Source organism: Bombina bombina, chromosome 8 (genome assembly GCF_027579735.1).
Source record: "Bombina bombina isolate aBomBom1 chromosome 8, aBomBom1.pri, whole genome shotgun sequence".
Classification (NCBI taxonomy): Eukaryota; Metazoa; Chordata; class Amphibia; order Anura; family Bombinatoridae; genus Bombina; species Bombina bombina.
In genome coordinates, this window is record NC_069506.1 from 121,254,155 (window position 1) to 121,273,933 (window position 19,779).

Here is a 19,779-nt window from a genome sequence, read left to right on the forward strand (position 1 = left end):
GAAGGTAAGCATCCTTCAGATCTATAGTGGTCATGAACTGTCCTCCTGAACTAAGGGAAGGATGGACCTTATCTTCGCCATCTTGAACGAGTGGACAGATAGGAATTTAAGCACTTTAGGTCAAGAATTGTGCGGAAAGTTGCCTCCTTCTTTGGGACCACAAAAAACAGAATTTATGTTTACCTGATAAATTACTTTCTCCAACGGTGTGTCCGGTCCACGGCGTCATCCTTACTTGTGGGATATTCTCTTCCACAACAGGAAATGGCAAAGAGCCCAGCAAAGCTGGTCACATGATCCCTCCTAGGCTCCGCCTTCCCCAGTCATTCCACCGACGTAAAGGAGGAATATTTGCATAGGAGAAATCATATGATACCGTGGTGACTGTAGTTAAAGAAAATAAATTATCAGACCTGATTAAAAAACCAGGGCGGGCCGTGGACCGGACACACCGTTGGAGAAAGTAATTTATCAGGTAAACATAAATTCTGTTTTCTCCAACATAGGTGTGTCCGGTCCACGGCGTCATCCTTACTTGTGGGAACCAATACCAAAGCTTTAGGACACGGATGATGGGAGGGAGCAAATCAGGTCACCTAGATGGAAGGCACCACGGCTTGCAAAACCTTTCTCCCAAAAATAGCCTCAGAAGAAGCAAAAGTATCAAATTTGTAAAATTTAGTAAAAGTGTGCAGTGAAGACCAAGTCGCTGCCTTACATATCTGATCAACAGAAGCCTCGTTCTTGAAGGCCCATGTGGAAGCCACGGCCCTAGTGGAATGAGCTGTGATTCTTTCAGGAGGCTGCCGTCCGGCAGTCTCATAAGCCAATCTGATGATGCTTTTAAGCCAAAAAGAGAGAGAGGTAGAAGTTGCTTTTTGACCTCTCCTTTTACCAGAATAAACAACAAACAAGGAAGATGTTTGTCTGAAATCCTTTGTAGCATCTAAATAGAATTTTAGAGCACGAACTACATCCAAATTGTGCAACAAACGTTCCTTCTTTGAAACTGGATTCGGACACAAAGAAGGCACGACTATCTCCTGGTTAATGTTTTTGTTAGAAACAACTTTCGGAAGAAAACCAGGTTTAGTACGCAAAACCACCTTATCTGCATGGAACACCAGATAAGGAGGAGAACACTGCAGAGCAGATAACTCTGAAACTCTTCTAGCAGAAGAAATTGCAACCAAAAACAAAACTTTCCAAGATAATAACTTAATATCTACGGAATGTAAGGGTTCAAACGGAACCCCCTGAAGAACTGAAAGAACTAAATTGAGACTCCAAGGAGGAGTCAAAGGTTTGTAAACAGGCTTGATTCTAACCAGAGCCTGAACAAAAGCTTGAACATCTGGCACAGCCGCCAGCTTTTTGTGAAGTAAAACAGATAAAGCAGAAATCTGTCCCTTCAAAGAACTTGCAGATAATCCTTTCTCCAAACCTTCTTGAAGAAAGGATAGAATCTTAGGAATTTTTATCTTGTTCCATGGGAATCCTTTAGATTCACACCAACAGATATATTTTTTCCATATTTTATGGTAGATTTTTCTAGTTACAGGCTTTCTGGCCTGAACAAGAGTATCAATGACAGAATCTGAGAACCCTCGCTTTGATAAAATCAAGCGTTCAATCTCCAAGCAGTCAGTTGGAGTGAGGCCAGATTCGGATGTTCGAACGGACCTTGAACAAGAAGGTCCTGTCTCAAAGGTAGCTTCCATGGTGGAGCCGATGACATATTCACCAGGTCTGTATACCAAGTCCTGCGTGGCCACGCAGGAGCTATCAAAATCACCGATGCCCTCTCCTGATTGATCCTGGCTACCAGCCTGGGGATGAGAGGAAACGGTGGGAATACATAAGCTAGGTTGAAGGTCCAAGGTGCTACTAGTGCATCTACTAGAGTCGCCTTGGGATCCCTGGATCTGGACCCGTAGCAAGGAACCTTGAAGTTCTGACGAGAGGCCATCAGATCCATGTCTGGAATGCCCCACAATTGAGTAATTTGGGCAAAGATTTCCGGATGGAGTTCCCACTCCCCCGGATGGAAGGTCTGACGACTCAGAAAATCCGCTTCCCAATTTTCCACTCCTGGGATGTGGATTGCAGACAAGTGGCAGGAGTGAGTCTCCGCCCATTGAATGATTTTGGTCACTTCTTCCATCGCCAGGGAACTCCTTGTTCCCCCCTGATGGTTGATATACGCAACAGTCGTCATGTTGTCTGATTGAAACCGTATGAATTTGGCCTTTGCTAGCTGAGGCCAAGCCTTGAGAGCATTGAATATCGCTCTCAGTTCCAGAATATTTATCGGGAGAAGAGATTCTTCCCGAGACCAAAGACCCTGAGCTTTCAGGAGTTCCCAGACCGCGCCCCAGCCCCCCAGACTGGCGTCGGTCGTGACAATGACCCACTCTGGTCTGCGGAAGCTCATCCCCTGTGACAGGTTGTCCAGGGTCAGCCACCAATTGAGTGAATCTCTGGTCCTCTGATCTACTTGTATCGTCGGAGACAAGTCTGTATAATCCCCATTCCACTGACTGAGCATGCACAGTTGTAAGGGTCTCAGATGAATTCGCGCAAAAGGAACTATGTCCATTGCCGCGACCATCAAACCTATTACTTCCATGCACTGCGCTATGGAAGGAAGAGGAACAGAATGAAGTACTTGACAAGAGCTTAGAAGTTTTGATTTTCTGGCCTCTGTCAGAAAAATCCTCATTTCTAAGGAGTCTATTATTGTTCCCAAGAAGGGAACTCTTGTTGACGGAGATAGAGAACTTTTTTCTACGTTCACTTTCCACCCGTGAGATCTGAGAAAGGCCAGGACAATGTCCGTATGAGCCTTTGCTTGTGGTAGGGACGACGCTTGAATCAGTATGTCGTCCAAGTAAGGTACTACTGCAATGCCCCTTGGTCGTAGCACCGCTAGAAGGGACCCTAGTACCTTTGTGAAAATTCTTGGAGCAGTGGCTAATCCGAATGGAAGTGCCACAAACTGGTAATGCTTGTCCAGAAAGGCGAACCTTAGGAACCGATGATGTTCCTTGTGGATAGGAATATGTAGATACGCATCCTTTAAATCCACCGTGGTCATGAATTGACCTTCCTGGATGGAAGGAAGAATTGTCCGAATGGTTTCCATTTTGAACGATGGAACCTTGAGAAAGTTGTTTAGGATCTTGAGATCTAAGATTGGTCTGAATGTTCCCTCTTTTTTGGGAACTATGAACAGATTGGAGTAGAATCCCATCCCTTGTTCTCCTAATGGAACAGGATGAATCACTCCCATTTTTAACAGGTCTTCTACACAATGTAAGAATGCCTGTCTTTTTATGTGGTCTGAAGACAATTGAGACCTGTGGAACCTCCCCCTTGGGGGAAGCTCCTTGAATTCCAGAAGATAACCTTGGGAGACTATTTCTAGCGCCCAAGGATCCAGAACATCTCTTGCCCAAGCCTGAGCGAAGAGAGAAAGTCTGCCCCCCACCAGATCCGGTCCCGGATCGGGGGCCAACATCTCATGCTGTCTTGGTAGCAGTGGCAGGTTTCTTGGCCTGCTTACCTTTGTTCCAGCCTTGCATTGGCCTCCAGGCTGGCTTGGTTTGAGAAGTATTACCCTCTTGCTTAGAGGATGTAGCACTTGGGGCTGGTCCGTTTCTGCGAAAGGGACGAAAATTTGGTTTATTTTTAGCCTTGAAAGACCTATCCTGAGGAAGGGCGTGGCCCTTACCCCCAGTGATATCAGAAATAATCTCTTTCAAGTCAGGGCCAAACAGCGTTTTCCCCTTGAAAGGTATGTTAAGCAATTTGTTCTTGGAAGACGCATCCGCTGACCAAGATTTTAGCCAAAGCACTCTGCGCGCCACAATAGCAAACCCTGAATTTTTCGCCGCTAATCTAGCCAATTGCAAAGTGGCGTCTAAAGTAAAAGAGTTAGCCAATTTGAGAGCATGAATTCTGTCCATAATCTCCTCATAAGAAGAATCTTTATTGAGCGACTTTTCTAGTTCATCGAACCAGAAACACGCTGCTGTAGTGACAGGAACCATGCATGAAATTGGTTGTAGAAGGTAACCTTGCTGAACAAATTTAAACACCAAAAAACTCTAAGCCATCTCCGTGGAGATGTTGCCTGTACAACGGCAAAGAGAATGACTGGGGAAGGCGGAGCCTAGGAGGGATCATGTGACCAGCTTTGCTGGGCTCTTTGCCATTTCCTGTTGGGGAAGAGAATATCCCACAAGTAAGGATGACGCCGTGGACCGGACACACCTATGTTGGAGAAAAGGTTTGAATAGTACCCCAGATCTCTGTAAGGAGGTACCGGGACAATGACTCCTAGGAAGGAGAGATTCCTCACACACCCCAGAAAGGCTTCTCTCTTTTCTGGCCTTGAAGACAGGTTTGATAGGAGGAATCTGCCCCTGGATGGATGAGACTTGAAACCTATTTTGTATCCCTGAGCGATGACCTCCAGGACCCCAGGTCTTGTACGTTCCCAAACCAAACGTCTCAAAAGAGTGACAGTCTACCACCTAACATGATCTAGAGCCAGATAGGGGGCCCCACTTCATGCCAACTGTCTTGGCAGACTTCTTGCTCTGCTTGGATTTATTCCAGGACTGAGCCGGTTTCCAAGTCCCCTTAAAAGGGGAGGGAAAGAAGTCTGGACTTAGAAGTCATGTCTGCAGAACAGGACTTCAGCCAGAGTGCCCTATGGGCTTGAACAGAAAAACCTGAAGCCTTAGCATTCAAGCGAATAATTTGCAAATAAAAGAATTAGCCACAATTAAGGCCTTAATTCTATCCTGGATCACATCGAGGGGACCCTCCACCTCGATCAACTCAAATAAGGAGTCGCACCAGTAGGTAGCCGCTCCAGCAACCGCAGCAACAGCAGCTGCCGGTTGAAACAAATATCCCGTATGTTAAAACATCTTTCTTAACAGTTTTTATCTTCTTATCCATTGGCACTTTAAACGAACTATCCTCAAGCGGGATTGTAGTGCGTTTAGCAAGCGTGGAGATAGCGCCATTCACCTTGGGATGGAACCCCACAACTCCAATTGAGAGTCTGGGACCGGGAACAATTTCTTAAAGGAAGAAGGGGAAAATGAAGAACCAATCCTTTCCGATTCATTCTTAATAATGTTTGCCATCTTTATGGGACCTGGGAAAGTTTGTGGTACAACCCTGTCCTCGTAGACCTTATCTAATTTAGGAATCAAAGGTTTCTTAGGCAATTTAGGAATCAAAGGTTTCTTTGGCAATTTGGGCTCTGGAACCTCTAACATAACAAACTTCCTTCAACAGAAAGCGTAAATGCTCAATCCTAAATCTAAAGTCAGGTTTAGAGGCAGCAGATTCCGACCCAGAAAGAGCTCCCTCTGAAGTATCAGAGGCGCCTTCATCATCGGATAATCTTGTATCAGATAAATCCAATAAGCTAGTAGATGACCCCTGGGAAGGATAGCAATATTTAACCTTGCACTTAGCAGGGCAAGGTTAAGCATTAAAGGCAGCAGACACTGCCATTTGCAACTGCTCAGTAAAGTCTGGTGGTAAAAACCCCCCTCCAGATTGAGGATTAGGAGTGCTACGGAAAGCTGCATGTGTATTAGGAGATGACTGTAGGGTGCGCACCTTAGGGGACGGAGACTCCTCAGAGGTAGACTGCTCAGTGGTATCAAACATATTAGCCTTCTTTGACATGATTACTTTATCAAGGCATGTGGAACATAGTTGAACGGATGGGTATACCGCGGCCTCCTCACAATATAGACAGGTATTAGACTTAGGTAAAGAGGGAGTACCCTCTAACGCATCAGAATCCTCCATAGCTTGCCCTTCAAAGCAGACTATTGAATAATAAGAAAAAAACGTCACCTTTATACCCCCAATGGCTGGGGCACTCACCACCTCCTATGACCCAGGCCAAACAGAGAAACCGCTTCTCCGGTAAACCGCAAGATCAGGAAAGAGGAAATAAGTGTGACCACACCCGGTCACATGGTGCGCAATGCAGGACCGCCCCTGCTATAATAGCAAAAAAGCGTGCCAAGCCTTTCAGGCTGCGCAGCTCCCAAAACAAAAGTAAAAATCCCTGTACGTTCCAACATCTGCCTGAGCCTCATCTCACACATGCCGCAGCATAATCAAATAAACTTATGTGATTAATCTCCACTGTTCAATAATCCCCCTCTGGAGATATTAACCCTTGATTCCATACAGATAAAAGGAGCTACACTGTGACCCTGTCTTCTTGCGTTATGTGTAAAAAAAATTAAACAATCTTACCGGAATCTATGCCTTGGAACAGAAACACAGCCTTTCAAGTTTCACAGTCTTGTAGCATCACTCTTGACATGGACTTGAGTGATGGAAGCAGGCAGTGAAACTCGTCAACACTGATTGCTTAGGAGCTCTTAAAACGAGTCTGGATGCGGTCACGGAAAGACTCTTCCCTGCATCTCTTGACTCTGACATTTGTCAATGCTCTCACTAAGAGGCTGACAAGACTACTTAAAACTCCAGTCCTATTTCGAAGGGAAGATACCCTTCATAAGGAACTACTCTGAATCTTCTGACACTTCTCTGCCAACCTCCTTTGACGAAAGGCAAAGCATGACTGGGATATGAGGGAAGTAAAGGGGAGTATTTAAGCCTTTGGCTGCAGTGTCTTTGCCTCCTCCTGGTGGCCAGGTTCAGTATTTCCCAAAAGTAAGGAATGATGCCGTGGACTCTCCTCATATTAAGAAGGAAATATAAATCTAGATTTTCAAAATGTTATTAAATTTACAGGCTATAAAATATGCTTTTTGGGTTCTCTGGGGAACATGTGACAAACACCAATGTTCACAAAAGCGGTGTTTAATGTCCTTTTATCTGTATTAGCATGTCATGAACCAAATACCTTACAATAGTCATAATATGCAAGGGTGGTGTAGGTTTTTATAATCTTAAAGCAAAATGGATGGGATGCATTGATTATATATTATAGCACATCACTTCTAGTTCAATGTTAACATAACATTAATAAAATCTAAAAAAATAAAACAAAACCTTTTTAACAGTGTTTATTTCACATTTAAATCATTTTCTTATTCCACATAACCAGCTATGACGTGGTAAAATCACCCTGAACTCAGTCGCTCTGGAGTATTGACAGGCCCTTCTCTCACAAGATTGGTTGAGCAAGAGAAGGGGCGGGCTTAGCGTGTAGTGTTATTTGAGAAGCTTGTCCGCTAAACTTATAACACATGGAGCCCTGAGGGAGGCTTTAAGAATGCCTGGGATAAGCATAAGGCTACCCTACAAACTAATTAAGCAAAATTATGCTTACCAGATAATTTCCTTTCCTTCTGTACAGGGAGTCCACAGCTGCATTCATTACTTGTAGGAAATACTGAACCTGGCCACCAGGCGGAGGCAAAGACCCCACAGCCAAAGGCTTAAATACCTCCACCACTTGCCTTATCCCCCAGTCATTCTGCCGAGGGAACCAGGAACAGTAGGAGAAATATCAGGGTGAAAAAGGTGCCAGAAGAACAAGATAAAATTTAGGGCCATCCAACAGAGAACACGGGCGGAAACTGTGAAATCTCCCTGTACAGAAGGAAAGGAAATTATCTGGTAAGCATAATTTATGTTCTCCTTCTTAATACAGGGAGAGTCCACAGCTGCATTCGTTACTTGTGGGAAAATTATACCCAAGCTCCAGGGGACACTGAATGCTAACGGGAGGGCAAAAAGAGAGGCGGCCCCCATCCGAGGGCACTACAGCCTGCAAACCATTTCTCCTGAAGGCTGCTTCACCGAAGAAAAAAAAAAACTCAATAACATTTTTAAAGGAATGTAAGGAAGGCGGAATAGTCTGCCCACCAAAAGGAACCCTAGAGGCCTCATCATAGAGGCCCAAGAGGACGCCACTGCTTGAAAAGACTGAGCCGTAAACCTCTGAGGAGGCTAGCGTCCCGCTGAGTCATGACTCAAGCGTATGATATTCTTCTACTAAAAAGATAAAGACTAAGAGCCCTCTGACCCTTACGCTTCTCAGATAGATAAACAGACACAACTGTCTATTCTTACATAGCCTGAAGATAGATCCTTAAGGCACTACTCCATATTAAGTAGAAAACTTTCCTTCGTGAAGAAGGAATAGGAGATAAAAATGTACCCAAAACTTCAGCTGAAAATGCGATATGACACAACCTTAGGAGAAATCCTAAATTAAGTCTGCAGAGCAGCTACTATCGTGGAACACCCAAAAAAGGAGGGACGCAAAGCAAGGCCGTAATTCAGGGAATTCTGCTCGCAGAAGTAAGAAAAAAAGACATAGAAGGATAACAACCTAGAGACAATATCATGCATAGGTACAAAGGGAGCCAGGTGCAAAACTATAAGAGTAGAGTCCAAATCCCAAGAAGGAGCATCAGTACTATACGCCTTCCTGACCACAGTCAAAGTTCTAATAAAAAGATTGTACGTCCAGAAACTCAACGAGCTTCTGGAGCCAGACAAAAACAAAACAAAAAACACAACACTGTCCCAACAAGGAACTTAGCCAAGAGGCCCTCCTCCAGATCATCCTGGAGGAAAAAGTCCTGGCAGGCCCAACAGAGAGCCAGGACAAACAACATACTACCAGGCCGAAGGGGTCCGTCGCACCTGAGATAGATGACAAGGGACCAGCTACGCACTTCAAGGAGAGGACCATAACCTTTTAGAAAAACTGTCTCATCAGCTAAGACTAAGAGACATCTCTCAACCCGTTGCAGAGAACAAAGATTCAAGGAAGTAAAGAGAGAGACCCTCTTCCAGCAGATCCCTGCAACAAGGACAAACTTTATGGAGGCCAAACCACGAAAACAGGAACCACGATTTATGCAGCCTCAATGGAGCAGCCAGAATCACTGACGCCTACCCCTGTTAGATTTGAGCCACCACTCAAGGCAAGAGTGATATGGCAGAAAAAGGGAAAAAACAGAATTTATGTTTACCTGATAAATTACTTTCTCCAACGGTGTGTCCGGTCCACGGCGTCATCCTTACTTGTGGGATATTCTCTTCCCCAACAGGAAATGGCAAAGAGCCCAGCAAAGCTGGTCACATGATCCCTCCTAGGCTCCGCCTACCCCAGTCATTCGACCGACGTTAAGGAGGAATATTTGCATAGGAGAAACCATATGATACCGTGGTGACTGTAGTTAAAGAAAATAAATCATCAGACCTGATTAAAAAACCAGGGCGGGCCGTGGACCGGACACACCGTTGGAGAAAGTAATTTATCAGGTAAACATAAATTCTGTTTTCTCCAACATAGGTGTGTCCGGTCCACGGCGTCATCCTTACTTGTGGGAACCAATACCAAAGCTTTAGGACACGGATGAAGGGAGGGAGCAAATCAGGTCACCTAAATGGAAGGCACCACGGCTTGCAAAACCTTTCTCCCAAAAAATAGCCTCAGAAGAAGCAAAAGTATCAAACTTGTAAAATTTGGTAAAAGTGTGCAGTGAAGACCAAGTCGCTGCCCTACATATCTGATCAACAGAAGCCTCGTTCTTGAAGGCCCATGTGGAAGCCACAGCCCTAGTGGAATGAGCTGTGATTCTTTCAGGAGGCTGCCGTCCGGCAGTCTCGTAAGCCAATCTGATGATGCTTTTAATCCAAAAAGAGAGAGAGGTAGAAGTTGCTTTTTGACCTCTCCTGTTACCAGAATAAACAACAAACAAGGAAGATGTTTGTCTAAAATCCTTTGTAGCATCTAAATAGAATTTTAGAGCGCGAACAACATCCAAATTGTGCAACAAACGTTCCTTCTTCGAAACTGGTTTCGGACCCAAAGAAGGCACGACTATCTCCTGGTTAATGTTTTTGTTAGAAACAACTTTTGGAAGAAAACCAGGTTTAGTACGTAAAACCACCTTATCTGCATGGAACACCAGATAAGGAGGAGAACACTGCAGAGCAGATAATTCTGAAACTCTTCTAGCGGAAGAAATTGCAGCCAAAAACAAAACTTTCCAAGATAATAACTTAATATCAACGGAATGTAAGGGTTCAAACGGAACCCCCTGAAGAACTGAAAGAACTAAGTTGAGACTCCAAGGAGGAGTCAAAGGTTTGTAAACAGGCTTGATTCTAACCAGAGCCTGAACAAAGGCTTGAACATCTGGCACAGCTGCCAGCTCTTTGTGAAGTAACACAGACAAGGCAGAAATCTGTCCCTTCAAGGAACTTGCAGATAATCCTTTCTCCAATCCTTCTTGAAGAAAGGATAGAATCCTAGGAATCTTTACCTTGTCCCAAGGGAATCCTTTAGATTCACACCAACAGATATATTTTTTCCATATTTTGTGGTAAATTTTTCTAGTTACAGGCTTTCTGGCCTGAACAAGAGTATCAATAACAGAATCTGAGAACCCTCGCTTTGATAAGATCAAGCGTTCAATCTCCAAGCAGTCAGCTGGAGTAGGACCAGATTCGGATGTTCGAACGGACCTTGAACAAGAAGGTCTCGTCTCAAAGGTAGCTTCCATGGTGAAGCCGATGACATATTCACCAGATCTGCCTACCAAGTCCTGCGTGGTTACGCAGGAGCTATCAAGATCACCTACGCCCTCTCCTGATTGATCCTGGCTACCAGCCTGGGGATGAGAGGAAACGGCGGGAATACATAAGCTAGGTTGAAGGTCCAAGGTGCTACTAGTGCATCTACTAGAGTCGCCTTGGGATCCCTGGATCTGGACCCGTAGCAAGGAACCTTGAAGTTCTGACGAGAGGCCATCAGATCCATGTCTGGAATGCCCCACAGTTGAGTGATTTGGGCAAAGATTTCCGGATGGAGTTCCCACACCCCCGGATGCAATGTCTGACGAATCAGAAAATCCGCTTCCCAAGTTTCCACTCCTGGGATGTGGATTGCAGACAGGTGGCAGGAGCGAGTCTCCGCCCATTGAATGATTTTGGTCACTTCTTCCATCGCCAGGGAACTCCTTGTTCCCCCCGATGGTTGATGTACGCAACAGTCGTCATGTTGTCTGATTGAAACCGTATGAACTTGGCCCTCGCTAGCTGAGGCCAAGCCTTGAGAGCATTGAATATCGCTCTCAGTTCCAATATTTATCGGTAGAAGAGATTCTTCCCGAGACCAAAGACCCTGAGCTTTCAGGGATCCCCAGACCGCGCCCCAGCCCATCAGACTGGCGTCGGTCGTGACAATGACCCACTCTGGTCTGCGGGAGGTCACCCCTAGCGACAGGTTGTCCAGGGACAGCCACCAACGGAGTGAGTCTCTGGTCCTCTGATTTACTTGTATCTTCGGAGACAAGTCTGTATAGTCCCCAATCCACTGACTGAGCATACACAATTGAAATGGTCTTAGATGAATGCGCGCAAAAGGAACTATGTCCATTGCCGCTACCATCAAACCTATCACTTCCATGCACTGTGCTATGGAAGGAAGAGGAACGGAAGGAAGTATCCGACAAGAGTTTAGAAGTTTTGTTTTTCTGGTCTCTGTCAGAAAAATCCTCATTTCTAAGGAGTCTATTATTGTTCCCAAGAAGGGAACTCTTGTCGACGGAGATAGAGAACTCTTTTCCACGTTCACTTACCATCCGTGAGATCTGAGAAAGGCCAGGACTATGTCCGTGTGAGCCTTTGCTTGAGGAAGGGACGACGCTTGAATCAGAATGTCGTCCAAGTAAGGTACTACAGCAATGCCCCTTGGTCTTAGCACCGCCAGAAGGGACCCTAGTACCTTTGTGAAAATCCTTGGAACAGTGGCTAATCCGAAAGGAAGCGCCACGAACTGGTAATGCTTGTCCAGGAATGCGAACCTTAGGAACCGATGATGTTCCTTGTGGACAGGAATATGTAGATACGCATCCTTTAAATCCACCGTGGTCAAACCTTTCTGGATGGATTGATTGTTCGAATGGTTTCCATTTTGGACGATGGAACCTTGAGAAACTTGTTTAGGATCTTGAGATCTAAGATTGGTCTGAACGTTCCCTCTTTTTTGGGAACTACGAACAGATTGGAGTAGAACCCCATCCCTCGTTCTTTTAATGGAACAGGATGAATCACTTCCAGAAGATAACCTTGGAAGACTATTTCTAGCGCCCAAGGATCCAGAACATCTCTTGCCCAAGCCTGAGTGAAGAGAGAGAGTCTGCCCCCCACCAAATCCGGTCCCGGATCGGGGGCCCGCATCTCATGCTGTCTTGGGAGCAGTGGCAGGTTTCTTGGCCTGCTTTCCTTTGTTCCAGCCTTGCCTTGGTCTCCAGGCTGGATTGGCTTGAGAAGTATTACCCTCCTGCTTAGAGGACGTAGCACTTGGGGCTGGTCCGTTTCTGCGAAAGGGACGAAAATTAGGTTTATTTTTGGCCTTGAAAGACCTATTCTGAGGAAGGGCGTGGCCCTTGCCCCCAGTGATATCAGAGATAAACTCTTTCAAGTCAGGGCCAAACAGTGTTTTCCCCTTGAAAGGAATGTCAAACAATTTGTTCTTGGAAGACGCATCCGCTGACCAAGATTTTAACCAAAGCGCTCTGCGCGCCACAATAGCAAACCCAGAATTTTTCGCCGCTAACCTAGCCAATTGCAAGGTGGCGTCTAGGGTGAAAGAATTAGCCAATTTAAGAGCACGAATTCTGTCCATAATCTCCTCATAAGAAGAAGAATTACTAATAATCGCCTTTTCTAGCTCATCGCACCAGAAACACGCGGCTGTAGTGACAGGGACAATGCATGCAATTGGTTGTAGAAGGTAACCTTGCTGAACAAACATCTTTTTTAGCAAACCTTCTAATTTTTTATCCATAGGATCTTGGAAAGCACAACTATCTTCTATGGGTATAGTGGTGCGCTTGTTTAGAGTAGAAACCGCCCCCTCGACCTTGGGGACTGTCTGCCATAAGTCCTTTCTGGGGTCGACTATAGGAAACAATTTTTTAAATATGGGGGAAGGTACGAAAGGTACACCGGGCCTGTCCCATTCTTTATTAACAATGTACGCCACCCGCTTGAGTATAGGAAAAGCTTCGGGGGGCCCCGGGGCCTCTAGGAACTTGTCCATTTTACATAGTGTTTCTGGAATGACCAGATAATCACAATCATCCAAATTGGATAACACCTCCTTAAGCAGAGCGCGGAGATGTTCCAACTTAAATTTAAAAGTAATCACATCAGGTTCAGCTTGTTGAGAAATTTTTCCTGAATCTGAAATTTCTCCCTCAGACAAAACCTCCCTGGCCCCCTCAGACTGGTGTAGGGGCCCTTCAGAAACAATATCATCAGCGGCCTCATGCTCTTCAGTATTTTCTAAAACAGAGCAGTCGCGCTTTCGCTGATAAGTGGGCATATTGGCTAAAATGTTTTTGATAGAATTATCCATTACAGCCGTTAATTGTTGCATAGTAAGGAGTATTGGCGCGCTAGATGTACTAGGGGCCTCCTGTATGGGCAAAACTGGTGTAGACGAAGGAGGGGATGATGCAGTACCATGCTTACTCCCCTCACTTGAGGAATCATCTTGGGCATCATTTTTACTAAATTTATTATGACATAAATCACATCTATTTAAATGAGAAGGAACCTTGGCTTCCCCACAGTCAGAACACAATCTATCTGGTAGTTCAGACATGTTAAACAGGCATAAACTTGATAACAAAGCACAAAAAACGTTTTAAAATAAAACCGTTACTGTCACTTTAAATTTTAAACTGAACACACTTTATTACTGCAATTGCGAAAAAGTATGAAGGAATTGTTCAAAATTCACCAAAATTTCACCACAGTGTCTTAAAGCCTTAAAAGTATTGCACACCAAATTTGGAAGCTTTAACCCTTAAAATAACGGAACCGGAGCCGTTTTTATATTTAACCCCTTTACAGTCCCTGGAATCTGCTTTGCTGAGACCCAACCAAGCCCAAAGGGGAATACGATACCAAATAATGCCTTCAGAAAGACTTTTCTATGTATCAGAGCTCCACACACATGCAGCTGCATGTCATGCTGTTCTCAAAAACAAGTGCGCCATACCGGCGCGAAAATGAGGCTCTGACTATGATTAGGGAAAGCCCCAATAGAATAAAGTGTCTAAAACAGTGCCTGCCGATATTATTTTACAAAAAATACCCAGATTAAATGATTCCTCAAGGCTAAATATGTGTAAATATGATCGATTTAGCCCAGAAAATGTCTACAGTCTTAATAAGCCCTTGTGAAGCCCTTATTTACTGTGTGAATAAAAATGGCTTACCGGATCCCATAGGGAAAATGACAGCTTCCAGCATTACATCGTCTTGTTAGAATGTGTCATACCTCAAGCAGCAAAAGACTGCTCACTGTTCCCCCAACTGAAGTTAATTCCTCTCAACAGTCCTGTGTGGAACAGCCATGGATTTTAGTAACGGTTGCTAAAATCATTTTCCTCATACAAACAGAAATCTTCATCTCTTTTCTGTTTCAGAGTAAATAGTACATACCAGCACTATTTTAAAATAACAAACTCTTGATTGAATAATAAAAACTACAGTTAAACACTAAAAAACTCTAAGCCATCTCCGTGGAGATGTTGCCTGTACAACGGCAAAGAGAATGACTGGGGTAGGCGGAGCCTAGGAGGGATCATGTGACCAGCTTTGCTGGGCTCTTTGCCATTTCCTGTTGGGGAAGAGAATATCCCACAAGTAAGGATGACGCCGTGGACCGGACACACCTATGTTGGAGAAAAGTAATGAACCTCCAAGGCACTGCTAATGTATGCAATTAGCTCTTCCTTTAGATCCTAAACCACAACCCACAATAGGTAGACTGGGATAAAGATGGACGTCCAAAGATTCTCTTTTGGCATCCCCTTCCAGTTGCAATTCAGAGAAGAAAAAGATCTCTAGATAAAATCCGCCCCAAAGAGGGTAGCTGACAGCGAGTCCCAGTGGGCCTCTGCCCACCACCAAACTCTAAATGCTACCCCCCAACGCTAGGGAGACTCTCGATCTCCAAAGGAGATCCAAGCCAGCAAAAGTAAGACCGACTAGATCCCTACACTGGAACATACCCAGTAGACTAAACCTTTAGAGCAGAAAGGATTTGCCTGAAGGTCCAACATATCATTTGAAGGAAAACCTCCAGAGATCCTGGCCCCTTTAGGCACACCCTCACCAATCTGACGGGCTGTGACCGAAGTCCAAACTGCCCATGGAGATAAGAAAAATGTCCCACAGGATAGGGAGGTCTTGACAAAGATATGAGAGAACTATTCTCTCAACAAGTAGTCCAAGAAAATCTGCAAAGAGATTCAAAACATCTCCACTGCACTGCCTCAACCTACACCGAACCTCGGATGGGAGGAGGCCTGGCAAAAAGGATGAAGTCCAAAAAGGACCCCAAGACATCACCCCCCTAACACCAAGCTAGCGATGGACTGAAGCAGGTCTAAAAAAGGTATAACCTGAAGGGGCTAACTTTAAGGTAAAGCCTACCGGGCTAGGAAGGCTAAATTAATATCCAGGTATTCAACCTGGCGTCTTCACCAGAAAACTCTGGTCTAGATCCATCTCTGAGGATCGAAGAAGACAGAAAAAGTCCATAAAAGTCTACTATCAGACGATACTACGGTAAATTAACCGGCATCGTCAAGCCTCGGGAACTGTTATTGTAACCAGGTCACAGTCCAATAAACCCCAGATCCCAAACAGAAAACTTAGGATCAGAAACGAGATTACTGGGAGAGACGGTCTAAAGGAACCGGATAATACCACCAGAGGAAGAAAAAAGGAAAGATATCCTCCGACAGTGAAACTGCAGTGCTTCCGAACCAAATCTGGAAGAGAACTTATATTCTCCCCAAAAAGGAGACAAATCAAGTTCTGCTGGAGTACCCTGGAATCCAAATAGGATGGGAGACCCCTCCCTATACTGAACGCTGAAACAAATAGTGTAATGAAAATACTCTAACACTGCAAAAGTACTCCTGAAAAAACTTCTCTCTCTCTGCCGAAAGACAAGACAAAAGAAGAAAAACTGCCCAGAAATGGAGGATGTCTAGCCTAGCTCCGGTCTCTAGGACCCCTGGAACCGATATGATCCAGAATCAAACGCCCATACAAGATAGAACCTAAAACATCAAGGTTAGATGAACTTGCTCAGTCTGGGCCGGAATAGCTAGAACCAACTCCCTTTCTCAAGAAGAAGGAAAGAGGAAAATTAATAGACATATCTGTCAGTGCAATTTGAGGATTAAACTGAAAATTCTTAAATTCCTGCTTCTACTAGAAGACTGCGAACAATCCATGACCTAAAACAGACTCAAAAATGTCGAGAGAACATCACCTCGAACTGAATCGAGATGCTTCCATAGGAAGCCTCCAGAAATACTGACAACCAATGTCAGCTTCTAACATCCTATATGACGAAACTTCTTCTGAAAAAGAGTTTCTACAACAACCAAGAGCTCTTAAACAAAAAAACTATCCTAACCGGATATAACAGAATATAGGCAAGCACACAAAAAGTGATAGCCAAGAAAGAATGTGCAAAAAAAAAAAAAAAAACAGGTCCTCCTGCCTGTCCTACAACACAAACTCCCCTGTAGAGCTCTGGACTGGGATTTTAAAATTAAAATGTGTAGACGATAAAAGAATAGGAACTCCATCCTTCTCCACTCGTCTAATCAAGATCACTATCTGATTTAGAGGACATTCGACTGTCATGCCATTCTAAATCTAAATGCAAAATCCTCTTCAGTCGGAGGAATTAAATCAACAGACCCCGACCCTGGGAGGTCCTACCTCTGAAGCCTCAGAGGGAACCGCATCCCCAGATGACTGATCGGATACAATCATCAATTTACATGACGGACCCTGGGCAGGAGTGCATGGATTAACACTTCGCTTGCACGTAGCAGGAAGAGGCAAAATCGCTAAGACCGTAGAGATGGCCATGTGGAACTTCACAGTAACCTCTGGTGGAAAAAAGGCCCCTTCAGGCGAAGGAGCAGCGGTACCCGGGGAAACTGCATGTGTAGGAACAGAAGATTGTAGGGAACACACCTCATGGGACGAGGAATTCTCAGAGGCAGACGGCTCAGTGATTTCTAACATCTCAACATTGGTTGATGAGAACACCCTGTTGCAGGTTACGGAACATAATTGAGAGGGCTGGACTACCCGAGCCTCCTCACAATATACACAGGTATCAAATTCAGTATTAGAGGGATCCCCCTCTAAAATATCAGAATCCTCCATAATTAGTCTAATTATAGAGAAAAAAATAAAAACAACTGGCACCTTATATCCCCAATGGCTGGGGCACTCACCACCTCCTATGACCCAGACAGATACAGAAAATCACTCCTTGCTGCTGACACACGGTCAGGAATAGGAAAAATAACGTGACCATCCCCGGTCACACAGTGCATCATGCAGGACCGCCCCTGCTAAGAAAAAAGCGCAGCTCTCTAACCTGTATGTTCCGTATCAGCCTAGGAGCCCGAACGTCTTACACACAAAGCAGTCAATATCACATAACAAACATGATTAAAGGGACATTATACACTCATTTTTTCTTTGCATGAATGTTTTGTAGATAATCTATTTATATAGCCCATAAAGTTTTTTTTTTTAAATTAATGTATAGTTTTGCTTATTTTTAAATAACATTGCTCTGATTTTCAGACTCCTAACCAAGCCCCAAAGTTTTATGTGAATACGCTCGACTACCTACTCCAGCTTGCTCCTGTTTGTGTAAAGGGTCTTTTCATATGCAAAAGAAGGGGGAGGGGGGAGTGTCTTATTTGTCACTTGCAGTGGGCTTTCCAGCTACCTTTTCAACAGAGCCAAACTGACAGCTTCTAAGTAAGTTTTTAAACAGTTTTATACTGGATTTTTATATCAGTATCTGTGCATATTATTCTTTATAGTAGTGTCTATTACATGCAGTTATATGAAAATGAGTGTATACTGTCCCTTTAAATAACCCCACTATTCAATAATCCCCCTCAGGGGATATTAACCCTTGATTACATACAGATAAAAGGAGTCCCACTGTGACCCTGTCTTCTATCGATAACGTGTATAAAAAAAATGAAACCATAATACCAGAATCTATGCCATGGAACAGAAACATGGTCCTTCAAGTTTGACAGATTATAGCAGTGCTTCTGACATTGAGTGAAGAAAAGCAGGAAGCGAAACTCGTCAACGCTGATTGCTTAGGAGATGTTAATATGAGTCTGAATGGTTTCACAGAAAGACTCTCCCTGCATCTCCAGACTAACTTTCATCAATGCTCTCACTGAGAGGCTGAAAAGACTACTTAAAACTCCAGTTCCATCTCGAAGGGTACTACCTCTATAAGGAACTACTCTGAAATCTTCTGACACTTCTCTGCCAACCTCCTGTAATGAAAGGCAAAGAATGACTGGGGTATGAGGGAAGTGGGGGGGGGGGATATTTAAGCCTTTAGCTGGGGTGTCCTTGCCTCCTCCTGGTGGCCAGGTTCAGTATTTTCCACAAGTTATGAATGCAGCTGTGGACTCTCCCCTGTATTAAGAAGGAAATATGGGCAGATTTGTGGGCCTATGGTTCTTATATTCCATCTAAATCTATATATTTCTGTGTTTGTTTCTATTAACAATAATAAATTACTCTATTGGGTAATAAAAGTGATACATCAAAAGGTGTGTCCTATTTTAATATACCAGGAGGCACACACATGCAGTCTTTTACTATATGTGCACTGAATTCATTGAAAGTTAGAAGTAAATTGGAGGGTTTTTTTCTATTATCAGATTTGGTTTGTGCTCTTTTTATCCTTTGTTGAAAAAGTAGGCTCACAATGCACTCCTGCATATCTGTGCAGCCACCAACTAGCTTCCAGCATGCACTGCTGCTCCATATCAACAGGTATGGCTACAAAGAGAAAGAAGCAAATTTGATAATAGAAGTAAATAGTTTAAGCTTTCATCATTCAGACAGATTTGCACAATTTTAATTTTGACTACTAACCCTTTACGCATGTTTGTAAATAATGGTAAGCAAGGTCATTCTCATTACCTACCAAAAGAAATATCCATGCAGGGATAAGCATGATCACAGCTGCAGCACTTGTATAAAACTGTAGTTCAGGTGGTCTGCAATAAAAAATAATAATTAAGAAATGTACATTTTAACTGCCACAAATATAAATATATATATATATATATATATATATATATATATATATATATATATATATATATATATATATATATCTAAAAACACATATGCATGTTATTTCATTTTAAATGCTGCAAGAAAAAAAAAAAAAATTTAGGCTTACCTGATAAATTTCTTTCTTTTGCGATGTATCGAGTCCGCGGATTCATCCTAACTTGTGGGATATTGTCCTTCCTGACAGGAAGTAGCAAAGAGAGCACCACAGCAGAGCTGTCTATATAGCTCCCCCCTTAACTCCACCATCCAGTCATTCGACCAAAGGCCAAGGAAGAAAAGGAGAAACTATAAGGTGTAGAGGTGACTGAAGTTTACATAAAAAAATACTGTCTTGAATAGACAGGGCGGGCCGTGGACTCGGTACATCACAAAAGAAAGAAATTTATCAGGTAAGCATAAATTTTGTTTTCTTTTGCAAGATGTACCGAGTCCACGGATTCATCCTAACTTGTGGGATACCAATACCAAAGCTTTAGGACACGGATGAAGGGAGGGACAAGACAGGAACCTAAACGGAAGGCACCACTGCTTGCAAAACCTTTCTCCCAAAAATAG

At 43.9% G+C, this 19,779-nt stretch overlaps 1 protein-coding gene across 1 annotated transcript in view; it reads right to left on the minus strand.

Moving 5' to 3' along the window:
• Nucleotides 1-19,779, minus strand: part of SLC35E2B (solute carrier family 35 member E2B) — a 198,245-nt gene that overhangs the window by 7,170 nt on the left and 171,296 nt on the right. Inside the window, exons 7-8 of the mRNA XM_053690983.1 lie at nucleotides 19,018-19,142; nucleotides 18,847-18,921 (exon numbers count right to left, since the gene is read on the minus strand). Of these exons, the coding sequence (XP_053546958.1) occupies nucleotides 18,847-18,921; nucleotides 19,018-19,142 (200 nt within the window). The remainder of the gene's footprint in view (nucleotides 1-18,846; nucleotides 18,922-19,017; nucleotides 19,143-19,779) is intronic.